A 19,273-nucleotide genomic window follows, 5' to 3' on the forward strand; every position below is an offset into this window, starting at 1 on the left:
ATACTAAGAGTGAGCTACTGAAGCACGTTAATCAAAATACACAGAACTAAAGGGAAGAAAAATATCCTTGGGTAAGAACTGATACTTCATTAAATGTGAAGCCTAGTATCTTAGACATTATTGCAGTCTACAGAAGCTCATCTGAAACAATTCTGTCCAAAAGCACTACTGCCTTATCTCTGATTCATCAACAGGAACATCGGAAACAGTGATGCTAATACGGGCAGATTCAAGTGGTATGATCCACAAATGAACAAAGCAATCCCTTCCTTTTAACACCATGTACATCTGAGAAATCACCCACCGACAAGATCATCAATGAACAACTTTTATCATTTGTCAACTACTGACCCAGAACTACAAACATTAGACTTGAAAAATTAAATGCTTGCCACTTTAGACATTTTTGAAAAGCCTTATTCATTTTCTTCTAACTGAAAAGAGTAGGAAAGGTCATTATTATGCCCATTTACTCTCCAAGTGAACTGTTCTTCATATCATACAGTGAAAGGACTGGGACTATCGGCAAAAGCACCTATCACTAAATCCAAGTTGGCTCTTGCTGGAGTAAGTGGGAGTCATGGCAGCACCATGGCTAAACAGTTGGTTGCTGTGTGGCTTCTTCCTGAGAGACTTAGAACACATACTGAGAGATTGGGCCTCTGAACACAATTCAGGCCACAGACTTTAAAAGTACCCAAAGGGAAGAGGTGGGCTTTGATCAGCTTCCACATGCAAAATGCTACCAGGGGCGCCCCTCAACACAAACCAAGCATATGAGATGGCAATACTAAACTACGTTTTCAAGAAGAGCATGCTTTCCCACAGGCGGCAAATGAGAGAGGTTGACAGAGCGGAGTTAAGGCTGGCTCCAGCAAATATGTTGGGGCTAAAGAAAACAATTACTTCTAGCAAAAGGCTTATAAAAGCCTTACACATTAGTGTAGTTACCTTTGATATTCCATGATACAGAAGTTAGAAAACACCACTAGTGGAAAAAAATACAGAACTCCAAATTTGATTTAAAATAAGACTTGTTCAATGATTAATAATGATTGCTTCAACTCAACTGAGTTCAGAGATAACAGAGAATACTTTTGATGGTGTCATTCTCTGTTTAAAATGCCTGGAGCACTTCCAATTGCTTTTAGAGTAACTTAAAATTTCTTGGACCTTTATACTTAAAGCTCTGCCTAGCTTTTCTATATAAATTCAAATTACAGTTTCCCTAGATTCCTGTTTCGCTGCTTCCCATGTTGAACAAAAGCTGCTCTAACTCACCTATAATTCAGTCAATTCTAACTTCCTGCAGACGTCATCTACTCTACTACTACATAAAAGTCAATGCTTGCCAGTCCCATGCACTGTAGTCCAAATCCATGCTTCATTACCTGTACCTACAGTGAACTGATTGTGCTTGCCTCTCAAATACTGACTAAGCCTGGTGGTGGTGGCTCAGGCCCAACATCTCAGCACTCAGGAGACAGAGACAGGTGGATCTCTGTGAGTTTGAGGCCAGCCTGGTCTACAAAGAGAGTTCCAGGACAGGCTCCAAAGCCAGAGAAACCCTGTCTCTAAAAACCAAAACCTACTGACTGAAACAGGGCAAGCCTACTATTATCCTGTCTTATTAGTGACATGATTCTTTGAAAACAAGAAATAACCATTATACTACTTTGCATGCATTGGTATCAACCACACATTTACTGGGATGAAGATAGTATGCCATGATCATGTACTAACTTGGAGAGTTTATTAAATTTTGTTTAAAAGAAGTTAAGACAAGCCATAAATTTTAAATGGGAGCGCCAAAAGTTCAAAGGAAGTATTACCAACAGGAGGGACTGACAATTCTATTAAACATGATTAATGGGAAGTTTTTAGATTTAAATCCCCGAAAGAAACAATTTTCATCAGAGTCATAAGGTGCTGGTAGGGTGGGAGTGGGGTTTAATGTTGGAATAAAAAGAAAACAGCTATCATTTAATCCTACTTCTTTACCCTTAGAAAAGACGGCTGTGACACAGAAGGGCAAGTAGCTTGTGCAAAGACACAGAGGGGAATCGGGTGATCCATTCAGAGTGACTCCTCTGTCCCTGCATTTTTTCTTCATTATACCATTTGTTGAAACACAGCCTTTGTACTCACAAATAACTGGTAAAATGCCAGTCAATAAGAGGATGAGCAGCCGTTGCCAAGGAGATACCTGAAGAGATTCCGTAAGAAGTTATGAAACTTTGCTTTGATAAATGAAATGTTCTCTTATGTACATATAAGAACTACGAAACACAGATGGCGAGAGGGCTCAGTGTATAAGGCACTTGTCATGCAAGCCTGATGATGCCTGTAATCCACATAATGGTGGAAGAGAACCGACCCACAGAGCTGTCCCCTGACCTCCACGTGTGTGCACACATACACAATAATGATAATAATACATATTTTAAAAATATGGAACACATTAAAGGGAGTGACTTGGTAAGCACAAGTACAGAATTTCTTCTGTTACTAATGCCCAAGATAAGTTTAGGTTATGTGTGAAAAAAAATTAATTTTTGGAGGCAGGCCAGCAGAATAAAAAGAGAAAAACTAGGAATCTTGACATTTCACCAATTTACAGCAATTGAAATATACCTATAATACAAGTTCTCCTATACTAAGTACGTCTGCCTCTTTGAAAATCATACACCATTTAAAAGAAAGACACAACTGGTTGTTAACACTATGGAGGCTTCCCAGCATCGTAGCAGTTTAAATTTCATTAAGTAAAAGTCAAGGCAATTGACCTTAGCCAACATAAAGACATAGCTAAGTGTAAGATAATAACTGAAACACTGAATGGACAAAAGAAAACAAAAGCATACTTGTTGTAAGGGTTGTGCCAAGCAAACTAGCAACTGCAGAATTGACAAATATGGGGTAGAGAGATGGCTCAGCTGTTAGCACTTGTTGCTCTTCCAGAGGATCTGCATTCAATTCCCAGCTCCCACATGGTCGCTCACAATGGTCTGGAACTCCAGTTCCAGGAGACGCAGCGTGTTCTTTTGGCCTCTGTGGGTACCACATGCCAATGTGCAAAATAATACATGCAGGAGAAGCACCCATACACATAAAAGGAAAAATAACATAAATGTTTAAAAACACCAATTCACAAGTATACTTCCTATTACATATGGTATAAACTCAGTCTCTAAATGTGACACCAAACAAGATTAATTGGAACCAATTCCATTCAAGCATATAAGCTAAGAGAGGGTCCAAATGGGCTGTGGTGAGGGACATACATAAATATGCTATGGCAACGTTCAAGACATTTAAAGGGAGACCTTGGTACTTAGTATCAGGGTTTCTGTGTGCGGTGTCTGCAGTGCTACCCAGAGCCACTACTGCCCAGAGCTTCTGTACTGCCCAGAGCTTCTGTACTGCCCAGAGCTTCTATACAAGTTTCAAGCCCCTATGGGGCTGAACCGATTCTGAACTGCATGCCTGTTTCACGGATCGGCCACCAAGGCGACACTCTAGTATATGATGAGGGGACAGAACTCAGGGACTTGTGAAGAAGCTACCTGTAAAGTACCTCTCCAATATGATGATGAGAAGTTGTGTCCCTTCAGAGACTGAGCTTTCAGACAACCATGGGAGCCTGCATGAGACTGACCTAGACCCTCTACCTATGTTTGACACTTGTGTAGCTTGGTCTATTTGTGGGTCTCCTAAAAACAGGAAAAGGGGCTATTCTTAATGCTTTCACTGGCTATTAGGAACCTATTCCTCATACTGGATTGCCTTGCCCAGCCTAAATACAAGGGGAGGTGCTTAATCTTATGACAACTTGCCGCTGCATGGTTTGCTAATGCCCATGGGAGGCCTTCCCCTTTCTGAACAGAAACGGGGGGGGGGGGGGCAAGGAGAGTGGGGATGGAAAGGGAGTAAAAGAGGGAGGAGAACTGTGGTCAGGATGTAAAACAAATAAATAAAAACAAGTTGTGATATTTTCCAAAAAAAATGCCCAACTGGAATTTATGCTTCCTGAGAAAACAGGAGTTAAACTGTCTTACAGAAATCAAGATATCTTCTTCCACTACATAGTAAGCCATTTTCCAATAATGGCTTCTTAAGGGCTCTTTCAAGATTCTGAAACTTGGACAGGGGACATCTCTAACTGCTGCAATACATCTCCTAAAACGTCTTAGGCCATATGTATGTAGTAGTACATGAATGTTAGTATGTCTCTAATTCAGTGTCAACAGGTTATCATGGTGGCTTGGTGAAGACTTTGTGCTTGTTTTAAGTAACCTTAGCTGCTTAAACATAGAGTCATCTACGCTGGCGATAATATATACAAAAGCAAGAAGAGCTCAGCACGCCAGTTTTGGTACAGAGCCTTCATAATCTCTCTCCCTAAGGCCTGAGGAGAGAGGAAGCTATGCAAGAGTCATGGGCAACAAGCAGAGATGGGCTGATAGGACCCGCAGGGAAAATCTCACTTGGAGGGAAAAAGTTCAGCTAAATCTTAAGAAAAAGATAAATCCTTCAGACATCCATTGTGGGACCGTATCTTCAATGTATTATGATGCCTGCAAGGGACAGAGCTTTGCACCACCCACCCAACGTTAAAGGTTTTTTTTTTTTTTTTTTACCAAAAATGTCATTTTAAGTTGTACTTGAGTTGAGGGGTTCTCCACATTTCAGCATGTGAATGTGTGTTCTAACAAGGATCCCCACAGGGCAAACCACTAGCAGGAGACAAGGATACTGTTAGTTTAATAAATAAGCCAAACAAGTACTTCTATGATCAAATAAAACTGATAAATGAAGGCAGAGATATGTGTTGGTATAAGTAGAGGACAGAAGACATGGAGATGGGAGTGAGCTCTGATTGTGAAGGGTAAGGAGCCCAGCCCAGACAGAATACTGGTACCACTGAAACTGTGAGCTGAGGTTGGATTCTAGGGCCTTAAGTATCATATCAGTGTACAGCTCACAAGAGCAAAGGAGGGAGGGCAGAATAAGATGATAAGAGGCATTTTCAATGGTGACCTAGACAAAAAGAGTGACTGACATAAGTGTGCCAAAGTCTAACTTGATCCTATCTACACAAGTGTCTTTATATTCTATAACTAGCAGACACACTTCTTTAGATGTTAGTTCAGATACTCAGGTCTTCTCTGACCTATTTACACATACAGTAACAAGAGTAAACTGGTCCTGTCTCTATGCTCAGGAAAACTTCACCTTGGTGTGGGTCAGTGAACAGCTTAGTATGTCCCTCAGGTCACCAAGGACCACGGGAGAACAAGCCAAATCTGCTCTTTCTTGTTCCTCCAATGATCAGGTCTTGGCTAACAGGGCTTAGATGCAGAACATACAACTAGATTTAGGAGAATTTCCCTATGAATCTATTCTGTCAAAGGTGACTACTTGACAGAATACATACACTTCTGTAATTTTCAGATTTAAGTTTCTTGCAAAAGGGGTATCATATCAAAGCTTCCACGTCCCAGATACTCCTGTGTGATTCTCTCTTTTCTTCATTGAATGAAACCATTCTGGAGAAGGCTATTATCTCAGCAGTCACTGCAGAGCCCTTTAGAAAGCCAGGGACACAACCATGTCCACTGCTCTCTGTGTTCACTTAACTAACATCCAAATAATGGTCATATGAAAGTAAGTGCTGTCTTCCCTAAGTAACCATGTCAAAGTCAGACTGCTTCATCTTATTCTAAAAGTTGTTCCAACATTCAGCAAAGTTAACTGGAACACACTCTACACTCAAAAGGCTGACAAAATGAACACTTAATTACTCACAGATATTCCCTGCCTAAGACTGTATAGCCATGAAAATATGATCAATTAATTTTCAATTTTTAGAGTTCTATATTTGTTTATCCTTGTCCCTTTGCTGGGGGTGAGTGGGTAGCACAGGTATGATAGAAAAGGGTAACACTAAAAGCTACTAACCTGGGCTAAAGAAAGGTATTGGTAGAGGTAGCTGGTAGAATGGTGGCCTAGTACGCACGAGGCCCTACCATGTATGCACGAGTCCCCAGTATCATGTAAACTGGATACTGTGGTGCATTCTTGAAGTCTCAGTGCAGATCAAAAACTCAAGTCATTCTTGGCTACACGGGAAATCTAAAGTTAATCTGAGTCACGCAAGACTCTGTTTTAATGCTGATGATGGTGTTGATGATGATGATGATGTTGGTAAACTTTACTATTCAGAGTCTACTCTTTGAAGCACAATTAATAAAAACTCAGACAAATATTGGGGTTCAACTTGAAGATCAGAAATGCAAAGCAGCCAGCCACTGGCTCTTTCTTTGACCTCAATCCGAAAATGGTGATCCTGCCTCCAGGAGACCTCAGAATGAGACTGAGAGCTGTCTCCTCCCATCTTATATTCTTCTCTAGTTCTGGGATTACTGCCTGGTTTCTATGGCAAGTTAGTGTGGCTATTGGGATTAAAGGGGTGTGTGTGTGTGTATGTGTTTGTGTGTGTGTGTAACTGCTGTCTGGTCTATAAGGCTGGCCAGTGTGGTTGTTTTACTTTTCAGGCAAGCCTTATTTATTAAAATACAAATGGAATGCCACTACAACTCTTGGTCTGGTCCCCAACAGTACTTAAGGTTTAAAAAATAATAGGATTCTTGAACATATTCTAATCATTTCTACCAAGCATTTAAGTGATCCCAATACTTTGAAAAGAGGGGGTAGGAGGGTTTATAAAGTTCAATTCCAGTTTAGCAAGTTTACACAGCAGTTTTCAGGCCAACCAGGACTACATGAGACTCTTAAAACCACTGCCACGATCTACTTGAAATAGTTATCCCATATATCCAAAGACAATTTCCTAACAAATTATCTTCCTCACTCAAACGCATGACAAGTTTTCCCAACAATTTCCCTTCAGATACCTATTTTAAAACCTGCTACCCAGAACAGAGAGATGCCTCAGTGGGTAAAGCCCCCAGAATGCATATGGTGAACGGTAATAAACCAGCTCCTACAAGTTGTCCCAAGAGCACCACATGCATGCTGTGACATGTGCATGCCCCCTTCCCAATACACATACTGTTTTTAATTAAAAAGTATCTGCACTTACAAAAGTAATAAGTAAAATTTTAAAAAATAAATATAACGTTAGCACCTTCTCTTTTATTGTTAGTAAATTGTACAATATCCAAGTCAATGTTTGGGGATCTGAGGTAACTCAGTTTACGAGTACATGTATACACATTTCCAAGTAAACAGTTACGAAACTATTTTCTTTCCAAGGTAGCCTGTCTATAGTAGCCTCAATCAGGACGAATTGTGCAACCGTTTAAAACGATAATAAGCAAATTAAAATGAAGGTTGCCAGAACTCCTGTCATTCCTCAAGATCAGTAGTAGGATGGAGTGATTTAGAACCAAGCTACCATCAGTTGTAAGAGACTCGCTGGACTTGTCTACAACACTTAGCCTTTAAATGAGACAAAGTAAGGAAGACATTTATGTGCATGACAGAGGGGTATATAAAATATGAATGCTTTCCCCAGAGCTAAAGGACTTTCCCCAGCCTGATTTTTGTAGACGTGATTGAAGTTATATGACTGCGAGAAATTTATCCAGAACCAATGGGGATAACATGAAACATTGTTGAGTGTTTGATGACTTAAGTCTACAAAGATAGCTCTCTCTCTAACTCTCTCTCTCTCTCTAACATGATCAGACATTGAAGCATAACCATAGGAAAGCTTTCTTTAAATGAACTGATTTGCAAGATTAATGTTCTCATTCAAAGATGAGATCCTCCATTCTCCGAACGTCTATTAGACACCTGAGCTGTATATTCCCCAAAACTGCTTTAATAAAAAATAATTACTGTACTCCTAACGCTTTTCCTGTGTCTGTTGTAAAGATTTTACAAGAGAGCTTTTATAGAATACATGACAACCTTCATAGCATAAAAGAGCGGTACCACAGCCATTTCTAGAACATCTCCAGAAGCTTAAGAAAGGGGCAGTGAAAGGGGAGTGAGGCACCTTTGCCTTTGTTCTGAGACAAAGCGTCCTCTTCAGACCTGCTTCACCTTCAGAATCCCATCCTGTGGTATTTAATTACACAGAATGATCTGGCAGCAGGCCCTCTCCTTGGGTCTCACTGATTGATAGCATCAATAACACTCAGTAGCTGTAATTAACCTTCCAAATAGTATCCTCTTTGCTGCTGGTCGATCAATGTTCCTTGAGCGCAGAGAACAGAGTACAAAGGTGAGAGGTGGTTTTAGCCTTCACCTTCACAGTTCACTTGACTTTGTGGGCCTGGGTAGTTTGCAGACAATGCACACAGTGCTTAGTGAAGAACACACAGAAAAAAAATTCTTCAGTTGTGACAATGTCTTACAAATCTATGTTCCTGAAAATCTGAGCAGGTTTTTGGAAAACCTATATACTGGTTTCATGTAGTTACAGGGGAAATATTCAGTTTACGGGTCGAAAGGTCCTAAACTAAAGTTGCTGACAGCAAATGCTTTCTTTGAAAACTGTTTACGGTTTTTAGGATAATGGAACAAACTGATATTTGGGGAGAGGCCCTAGGCAAAAAGCTTTAAAAAAAAATCAAGATACTAAGGAAAGGTCAAAGGAGGGGTGTGGGGGTAATATGAACTTATGATGAATTACAAATACATCTCTTATAACATGAGCATCTGAACAGACCACCATCTTAAGTGCAGGGGCTCTAAACAACCAAAAAGGATACATAGGCAGCAAATGATGCTATTCTTGTGAAGTACCTGAATCTATAAGTATCTTGAAAAGGAGCTATGTCTCTGTCTCTCTCTCTCTTTGTGTGTGTGTGTTGAAACATTCATTGTTTCTCCAGTAAATCCAAATCCAAAATTTTATTCATTGAGTGTACATTGCTCTGCCGTGAAGATCATTTAATGCAACACATAATGAAGATCTTGGTTCTTTGTATCCACATTTATTTGGAAATAAGCATGAGTATACCCAAATGTAAATTAAAAAGGCTCACGAAGCCAGGCTTTTTAGCTGAGGTCACTGCCTAAGAGCTACTTGTGGCAGCTGTTGGAGTAACATTCTCCTTGGCCCAGGTCTGCTGATCAGTCAGTAACCCTTGGTGGCTCTATCTGTGTTTTATCAACTACTCTATCCTACTGATCCTGAAGAACAACAGAAATTCTGACAACCCCTCATCAGAAAGATTTAAAATCCGTAATGTTCCAACTCTGGATCTCAACTGTTAGGCTTTCCTAGAGAGCTCATAAAAATCAGAGCCACTAGTCCCTACTTACTGTCCTCTAATGGTAGCGTCTGAATGAGGCAATTCCCACATCGCAACGTGAAAACATTTATAGGGATATAAATTGCCAACAAATGCAAAATTGCTTAAGTCAAAGTAAGTCCATAGAATCCTAAGGATTTCCAAGATCTCAGACTGCCTGAATGTGGCTCTTCTGAGCCAGGAGCCCTGTAGCCTGGGCAGACCTTGAGAAACTGTGAAATCATAAAATGATTGTGGTACTCAACCTCACAAAGTATGGGGGGGAAGGGGACACCTCTCCATGTCTCCAAAACCTTTCTAGGAAAGAAGGCATGTAAGAATAAAACAGGCAGGATAAATCAAATATCTAAATATAGATAAGTAAACATACATGTGGACAATGATTTTCCTGAGTTGTCAGTTTCCAGGACCCAGGACAGTTTGTTTCCTTCTTGTCCCTCACTGGAGGGTTCCTTGAGACTCATTAGCCACCCTCAGAGCCTGAGCAGGAAGGATTAAACTCCCCATTCCTGTGGGAGGAAGGAGCTTTGACTAATGACAGAAAAAGGGGGGTGGGGGTGGGAAGCATGTTAGCAAGATCTAAGACTTATTGTCTTAAAAATTAACTTAGTCTCCAATCTATCAGTGAACAACAATAAGCATCTGCCTTTCAGAGACAGCTACTGCTCATTTACAAATCCAAACAAGTTATTTTTTTAAGAGTCCCATGACATCACTTTGAAAACCAGGCCTAACAAAGAAAAAAGCACAGACTCCTTAAAATCAGCACCTAACTCTGCCTAACTAGCTACACAGAACAAGGCAAACGAACCAAGCGCCAGCTTTCCTGGCTATAAATTAATAAAAACAATGGCCCAACTGTGGCCATAAGCAGTGAGAACTCAGAGCAGCCAGCAGCTAGCAAGGCCTTACAGAAACACCTCTACTGAGGCACACCTCCACAACAGCACTGAGGGTGGACAAGGATGGCATCTTCTGGCCATGTGAACCAGATTCAGATTTTGCTCTCTTATTGTTAGCTTAAAAGCCAAACCCAAATAGATCCACATACATAGGACTAATATTCCATTGCCTTAAGTAGTAGAATCTTCTCTAGGTATTTAAAAGATTCTGGTTGAATGATTCAGAGTTCTGGTCAGCTCAGACGGATTAAGTTCCCAAACAAACTCCCCATCACAAAACAACCAAGCAAATGGCAGCAACTCCCTAAACTCTCACCAGTGTTTAAAAGTATTACTTCCATGTCATTCCCTCGTTTCCAGATAGGTGTATACTCAAAAGGCTGTAAACCCTTTTACTCCAATGGAGGTATTATAAAAGCTTTAAGTTCTGCAGACTGGCTGAGGAGAGAAAACTGCCAGCATTCTCTAGGCTAGAGCCATCTTTCAGGCCCATAATGTTCTTCCTGCAGAGCATGCTCAGGCAATACAACGACCCAGCAACTTCCTCCTGAGACAGATGGATTCAGTCCTTTGCTGAGACTTCTACAATAGCCACACTCTGTGGCCCCCTGGGTGGCAAGTGTCCTGACAGCAATAGAGCTGGGGATACTGCCCACCCCACCTTCTCTATGAGCTCAGCTTCTGCTCCAGCATCTAGAAAATGATATTCAAAGAATAGAAAACTACTGGGAATTATCAAAAGTCCACCTAACTCTTAGGTGGATGTAAATGGCCAGAGGGTGACACCCGGGTCTGGACCCTCTGGCTATGTGCCCACAGCTGGACAAAAAGGTAGGCAAAAAAGAAATCACACATAGACTTTGACGAAGCAGTGTATGAAATACATGCAGGAGATCTCATATAAATAACTCGTTAATAAGGTCACCCATTATTTTGTCTCAAGTAAAGACTATGTAAAATGGATTAATATAGATGTAAGAATTTTACAATGAGATATAGCAAATAGCCCCTTAAAACCTGAACCATCGCTCTATACTAGTGCATTCTATAATCATAACCAAAATTAGGAAAGTACATACTAAGTCTATCTGTCTATTTTAAGAAGCAAAGTAGTCACTGCTCAGTTTTCATAGTTGCTCCATTTCTAGAATGCACTTTTTCTCCCACTTTTTGTCTTTTGTTATTGTTTAGTTGGCTTTGGCACTGGACAAAGATCTGAAGGAATGAAATAAAGTTTATTAGGCTAGAAGTCATCGGTGGTCAGCAAATTTAAGACCTGTACTTCAAATAAGATTTCCAAGGTTTGAAATCTTTTCAAGGACAGGGAAATCATGGTCTATAGGTTTAAGTTTTGAAATGAAGGAACACTGAATGATGTGATTCACAAAATCTACACTTTGACCATCACTAAAGCTAAATAATACTCCAGCCAGAAAATTACTGGGTGGATTGAGATGCTCAGACATATATGGAGTCTAAAGACAAACGCTCTCTTGGAATAAAGATTGAAGTCTAGCCCCACCACTGCTGTGCCCCCCAAACTCTGGCAGGTCCCCCTCACCTAGCAAGAATGTCCCGTCTACATCGTCCTCTTGCCTTTCAGCACCATCATTTCTGTCTATGTGTACATTGGACCAGCAAATTCTATGAGGCACCTGCCACATCTGCTTTCAAATTTCCACACCCTGCACATTCGTCAACAGGTAACATTTGTGCTAAACCTCCCAGAATTATGCTGCCAGCCACTCATCAGAGCACTTGCCAACTGGCAAGTCCTTAGCACAGCTTCCAAGTCCTCTCCTCTTACTCTATAGTAAAATCAGATATTGTAATATAGAGAAAATATTTTCCAATAGTCAGAATGTCATAGAACAATTTACAATGGTAAGTGAAACTCAACCCCACCCCAATCATCTTGTAGCAAAAGGAGGCTGCACAAGCAAAGAGGTTCCTAACACAGGTAGTGGAGGAAAAGAAGTCAAAACTGTCGAGCTTCCAGGAAGGAATGCTGATTTCCATGACCAAATCATCCCACAGCAAAGCATTAGTGTCCCAAAAACTGGACTGGGAGGCAGAGGCATGAATATTCTGACCTCGAGGGGATTTGAGAGTCACATAAGTATAAATTAAATATTGGTATGAATTACTAACATAAGTTTATCAATTGCATGTTGAATATCTACTACCTAAAATGTTTCAAATCTGAAAGTGTTTGGGGGACTGGGAAGCAGTTCTGTGATAAGTACTGGCTACACAAGTATAAAGACTTAAGTTTGGAGCACCCAAAATCCAGATAAAAAGCTGAGTAGGCACAGAGGTTGCCTGTAATTGCAGCACTTAAGAGACACATTAGCTAGCAACATTAACCAAATTGTCAAGGTCTGGGTTCAATGAGAAGACAGTGACTCAAAAAATAAAGGAGGAGTAGATTAAAGATATCTCACATCAACTTCAAGCTTATGTATGTGTTCCCCCCACCCTCTCCCCCCCCCCTCTCTCTCTCTCACACACACACACACACACACAGTGATTTGGATGTCAGGTTTTAATGTTTTCATGTACACAGTAAGGTATCTTGGAACTAGGGTTATTCACTTTTATATATACCATAAAGCAAACAACCTGAAGGGCACCTGAAGGTTATTTCTAAGAATGCTGTGCACTGAATGGTGCCATGTGGTGGACTCATCAGGTCAACATTCTAAGGTCTCAAAATTTGGACCAGTTTACACTTTCCAGTTTGAGGAGGTCAAGCTTCAAGTCATTCCCAGATACACATAGAAGTCAAATAGTAGAAAGGCTTGTCCTGGATGACATAGCCAGCTGAGCTCAGAAAAGATTTCAGAAACAAGAGGCTTCCGGTTCCATGTTAAAATTCCAACTCAAAGCTAAAAAGGTGGAAAAAATGAAATGTGACATTTTCTAATTTTTCAATCGAGAAACAGTAAAAAGTATAAATCTTTAAGGAAAAATTATAAAGCAATATAGGTGGCTCAGAATAAAGGTTTATTAAATTACCTTAATCACTGCCAAACTGAACACTTTAAGGAACAGATATTATTAATATTTAATGCTCTAATTTTTATAATAGAATTTTCCATATGTACTTAAATAGTAGTTTAATTATTTTAATAAAGGTATATTATAGTTCCAGATGGTAGTTAATAATTTTTAGGCAAAATAATATTTTAGTCTGCTAAATGCTTGAATAATTATGAGGGGGAAAAAAGAATACAAAGGGGGCACTTTTCCAGGCTGGCCATACTTCCACAGATTTCTCAGACAGTAAAGACTGGTTTTCAGGAGTAGTACCTAACAATAAGAAAAGATTAGTTTCCAGTGACAGAGCTCACGTTCTAGAAAATAGAGCTCCATATGCCCTGCTACTCCAGAAGACAGGATGAATCAGGTGTTCATATCACTCTTCACAATCACCCCTCCTGAGCATGTGTCAAAAGAATATACATTCTTCTATTCATGAATTAAAGTCTGATGCTTTCTTTCATCTAGAGAAAGAACAAATGTACTGGCTTTAAACTGTGTGTTTTACACAATATTCAGATCTTATCAATACAAACGGCTCCCTAAAAACAAGTCAGGAGAGGGCACTGTGAGTGACAGTCAACAAGCACTGAGCGCCTGAGCAGTGCACAGATGGGTTCTCATGGACAATGGAGGTTACTGGTCAAAGACACTACCTTGAATATGATTTTGTATACTGCCCTTAGAATATATTGAGCCTCTCTCTGTCTGAGCTGTAGAAAAGCTACACTTTTTCCCTACCCTCCCTAAGATAAGACATTAACATCTGGGAACAGTCACACTTTATCTACTATGTCAATACAAGGGGCAGTACGGGCAAGGTTTAGCCCACAGTGGCTACCTCCATGCTGCTAACAGGTCCATCACTTGTTACAAGCAAGGGGCGTCATAAGCACATTTCCCCAGCATGCACAAACAAATCTAGAAAAAGTGATTAATCACACTGAAGGTTAAGCATTATCAGTGCTGCTCAAATTAAAGAGATACCAGTCTCAGGACTTTCTGATTCTAAGATGCTCTTTCTGAAGGTGAAGACTGAACCATAAGCTACAAATGCTCACCGCTTAACCAACATATTCAAGAAGACACAGATAATTTGCTCTGGGAAAAAGAATTAAGCACAAAGCAGAAGCTATTAGACAAATGGGACTGTGTGTCCAAAGCATCAACTGTGCAGAGAACCCACAAGCTTGCAGGGTGGAGGCACACGCCTTTAACCCCAAGATCCGAGAGGCAGAGGCAGGCAGATCTTTGGGTTGGAGGCCAGCCTGCTCTACAAAGTTAGTGTCAGAACGGCCAAAAAAATTCTTTCTCCAAACAAGCAAAAAGAAAAAGAAAACACAGACGCTCACTGAAAGGCAGATTGCTGAATCTCACCAGAGGACACTAAGCGAAACATCTCTAGTTCTGGAATGTGTGTACCTAAGTCATTCCTCACATGACTTCCATGCAACAGTAACATGAGATTCTCATGGGACCTGGGGGGCCCGCTCTCACTGAAGAGTAAATATATATCACTTGACACACCAGTTACTACACGAAGCTCTAGTAGGCTGATACTATTAGAAAACCCTGGGAGAACTCCTAAGTAAGCCACCTTCAAGCACTTCAGTCACTGTTTCGATATCTAAAAAACCAGGCATTTACCAATATCATACTGATATAGTGAGTAGCTTAGAAAACAGAACATAAATTGAAATTCGCGAAACCTCAACTATACATATAAACACCTGGATACAAAAGAGATGTTTTCCTCTAAAGAAAAGCATGGTCTAATAGCACATGTTTTGATGGCTTTCTTCAACATTACAATCTTGGCTAAGCCGCATGAGCACCATGGTCTCCACACTTTGGGGAGATGGAGAGTAGTATGTGAGTCTGAACTACAACTGGATCATGCTGATCCCAAAACTTCGATGGTTACTTAAGGGTAAAAAGCATGGAGTTCAAACAGAGGAGAATCCAACATGAATTAGAACAACCCAACAAGGCAGCAACTAAAGGCAGAGTTTCAGAGGAGCTCTGAGAAGTGAGAATTGGTAAAAACCAGCCTGAGAGCCACCGTCAGGATGGACTGAAGCAGGGAAGAGAGAATGGCGAAGAGCATTCCAGGGAATGGGAAGACTTAAGAGTAGCTTTCAGATCGCACAGAAAATAGTGAGCACATGAAAAGACACACTCGAGAGTTCATGTTAAGAATGCAAAACCTATCTAATTGAAAAAAAGAAAAAATAGAAATACGAATATAGGCAAAAATTGTGCAATCTACTTCTGGAAAATGGTCTGCTTTGCCTCTTGGAGAAATCTGGGCCAAATTGAGGATACCAGCTGTTATCTGATATTTTTGCAAGAACCAAATGGGGGCAGGGGAAGAAGTAGCCTACTGCCTGCCCATCATCCCTCCCAAACTTCAGAAAGTTACAAGTAGCAGATGTCACAGTATAAAAGCCACAAGTATTACTGTCCTCTCTTGTACACTCAGTCCAAGCAGTTGCGCCCTGAGGAGAGAAGGCAGGACCATGGGCAGTAGAGAAGCAGCTGTTATCAATGGTTTCTGGTAAAGACTGAGTCCATTTGTCTTATGGTGGCCTGCTTTCTCTGCATTTCTACTTTTTTCTGGATCTTAGAGCATGCAGAATGTATAGCAAAAGAAGTGACTCACTGAGAATGAAATAAGGGTGATTATTTCTGGAATGAGGGAAATGGTCATTTGCTGAGATGAGCCATCCTAATCATGTTTCATTTTCTTTTTAACAACAACTTGGCTCTCAGCACTAAGAGCAATTGATTTCCAGGATTGCTGGTCATTTAAGCTAAGGAAGAGGAAGCCTACAAAAATCCATAGGACACAGAACACATAAAACAGCCTGGAGATAGCCAGATAGTGGGCGGGCACCATTGTTAAGGGCATTGCATTATCACTTAGAAGACTGAGCATTTGACACAAAGAAAGATTAAGCAGGCAAGTGTGAAGAGAGGAGGAAAAAAGCAATTCAGGTTTTTTTTTAAAAAAAGATCAAAACCAAATTTTTATCATCTTAAATTTCTCTACGATTTTTCTTAGAATTTTGGCAACATAATGATCGGTTCCTTTAGTCATTACAGGGTGTACTTTCTCCCATTTTCTTTATTAGAAACACCCAGCATTCTTGGACATCTTACATCAAGTATATTTGGAGACCATCATACAGTTTCATTTAGATGGAAAGTGCTGACAGGATTTTTTTTCCTATGGGCCAATAAATATAAAGAATGAGGTGTCAAAACGACCCAGGGCTAACAAATCACCTTAGCTGACAATCCTAAGAGAAGTCACTTTAAGCACCAAGATGACACTACGTTTCAAGATACCTCAAAAGAAAGGGGGAAAAAAAGAGTAAAACTCTTCTAGACAAGTCTTTAAACAAGATGGATGGTACAGTCAGCCTCGAGCAACCTCTCCTCACCTCTTAGGCTCCAGTTTGGGCTGGCTTCTTATATCACGGCAGAAAATGGGTTCCAACTTGAGCCAATTGATAGATTGTCTGGAACACTATTTTAAAATATATTTGCGAGCCACCCCTGGCTTCATCGAGAAAGTGTATCAAGATTGATATGAGAGGTTCACACTGAGCAAGAGGGAATACACTGATGATCCGAGAGCCAATAATCTGCTGGAGGCAACCCCACTGCCACTCTATTTGCTAAAGAAAAAAAAAAAATCTATGCGGGAAACTGGATCAACTTCTTACCTGGATAATTCAGGTAAGGATTTCAAACTGTAAAGCTGCAGAAAAGTATCCATAAAATAACACTGTCCCTCTTCAAAGGCAAAATGGCCTGTGTGCCACGGGAGCTGCTTTAGGGCCTGTCTTCTCAGAAATCCGCTAGGACGGAGTCAAGCAAAAGCACCACTACCAGATCTAGCTTGCTTAACCACTAATAGTTTTACATTCTAAACTAGAAAAAAATAACACGCTATTATTCACAAAGGTCGCATGAAATTATAGTTTCGGTGTTCATTTAAAAAAAGTATTAGATCAAACTACAACCACAGTCACATTCTTGTGTCAAGAGCAGAGGTGAGAGACCTGGGTGAGTCTTACTGGCTTACAAAACCTCATGCATTTACTGGCTTACAAAACAAGTCCAACAGCTACTGTCTAGACAATTTCAAGAATCCCTTGAGCAATAGGACAAGGATTCTCTCTATGAGAAGTACTTAATGTAGGGGGCTTCATGCAGTACTTATCCAAGAGCACTGCTTCTGTCTGGTGATATGTGTCTACATAGAATATTTACAATCGTAGTTGCTGCCTTTGTGCAATGACCCCCCCGAAAATATGCTGTGTCTCCCCGAGAAATGTTTGTGGAACCCAAATGTAAAAAGACCCCTTAAAAAAAAAGACCTTTTTCTACAATTAGATTTAAGAAAAATGCAAACATACTTTTATTGTTTTGGTCTGAAGTCTCAATCCATTCAGAGTGTTGATAGCTTTCTCTGCATCCTTGGGGTCAATGTAGTTCACAAAGCCGTAACCCAAGCTCTGCCCTAAGGAGAGGAAAGGGGAAAGACATGTTAGTTTAGCCTACTGGCAGGAGCAGACTGGTTTGGGCACAGGTTCCTGCATTCACATCCAAATACATTCTCAATAGTATCTTTGCAAACTTCCACATCAGTTAGAACTGAGAAAGGGGTGCTGCTTAAAAACTGCACAGGCCCAGAGTCTCCCATCGCACACCACATGCCTGATTCAGGGTGTGACAGCAGCCCCCCAAAACTGGGTGCACCTCTCTGCTGAGCTCCAGAAGGAACAGACAAAACCATGAGCTTCACTGTCAAAGATGGCAATAGCAATGAAGAAGCCATCGGTGTGTGTGAACTGTGCTGACACATTTACAGTAGTACTGTACAGCTACAGTTTACACACACAGCGGAGTGGTGAAGGTGGTGTGTACATGTGGAAATGAGCCACATAATGGGATTCTGGTCAGTAATGGGCTGCACACACAATGGTGCTCCCGGGAGAGTCTAATAAAACTAAAACATTCCTGTCATATAGTGACATCATTACTACAGTGACCTCATAGCACAATTCACAGTCATGTGTTTATGACAATGCTGATGTAAACAAATGTAACTGACTGGTCATATGAAGATGCAGCACACAGAGTTTGTACAGTGATTACTTGATAATGGCTATTACTGATTAATGTATTTCCTATTACACATTTAACAATAAGCACTTAAAAGGTATGCTATACAATGCCATATTTTTATATACAGCCCCTCAAATATATCATTTGATTATAACAATATTTACATTAGATAACTGACATGTCTCATCTCAGCTTGTATAAGAGTACCACCAGCAATGTTCACAGACAACAAAATGGACAAACAGCACATCTCAGAATGAGCTGCCGTTAAACAATGTATGACCACACTTATTTGAGAAGGGTATTTCTTCAAATAAGCGCAACAAAATTTCTATAGGTATTGCCCTAATCTAAAAAGGATTATAGGAAAACAAAGAGAGCAGTATACATATGACAAGAAAAGACTTGAGGAAATAACAAAGCCCAGAAAGGGTTTCACAAGAATAACTTCCGAACATTGTGGTGTGCCCATCAGCTGGCCTCTCAGCTCTCATTCAGTGGCGCCCTGTTAGGAACCAGGCAGGCACCATGCAGGGGGAAGCAGAACACAGCCCTGTGTCAGGCGGCTCCGTTTGAGAAGAGAGAAGTGATACCAATGAAAAGTGTTCAGACGATGACACTGCCTGGAAAGTACAAATGCTTGACTAAGACCCTGGCTGTTTAGCAGCTTCCTATTTGTTCTTGATGGGCCCCCCAATTGCTACATGTTGGTATTAAAGACAGCCCCTCTGGTCACTCTAATGTGTGACTTCTTTTTTAATGACCAGGTAAACACAGTAGGCCAAACATAACCTAGTAAGTATGAGAACTTGTGATTTATTATACTTTGGAGACCATGAACAGAATTTGGGAAAATGGGAGCTAACATAGTCTCTCTCACCAAGAAGTGTTTTTCCTGTA

The 19,273-nt window shown here is 40.5% G+C and overlaps 1 protein-coding gene across 18 annotated transcripts in view; it reads right to left on the reverse strand.

Moving 5' to 3' along the window:
- Positions 1-19,273, reverse strand: part of Elavl2 (ELAV like RNA binding protein 2) — a 129,286-nt gene that overhangs the window by 18,671 nt on the left and 91,342 nt on the right. For all 18 annotated transcript variants that reach the window (XM_075944964.1, XM_075944960.1, XM_075944969.1 and 15 more), the window contains one exon: positions 17,662-17,765. In XM_075944964.1, the coding sequence (XP_075801079.1) occupies positions 17,662-17,765 (104 nt within the window). The remainder of the gene's footprint in view (positions 1-17,661; positions 17,766-19,273) is intronic.

Source organism: Microtus pennsylvanicus, chromosome 13, assembly GCF_037038515.1.
Source record: "Microtus pennsylvanicus isolate mMicPen1 chromosome 13, mMicPen1.hap1, whole genome shotgun sequence".
In the NCBI taxonomy this organism is placed as follows: domain Eukaryota; kingdom Metazoa; phylum Chordata; class Mammalia; order Rodentia; family Cricetidae; genus Microtus; species Microtus pennsylvanicus.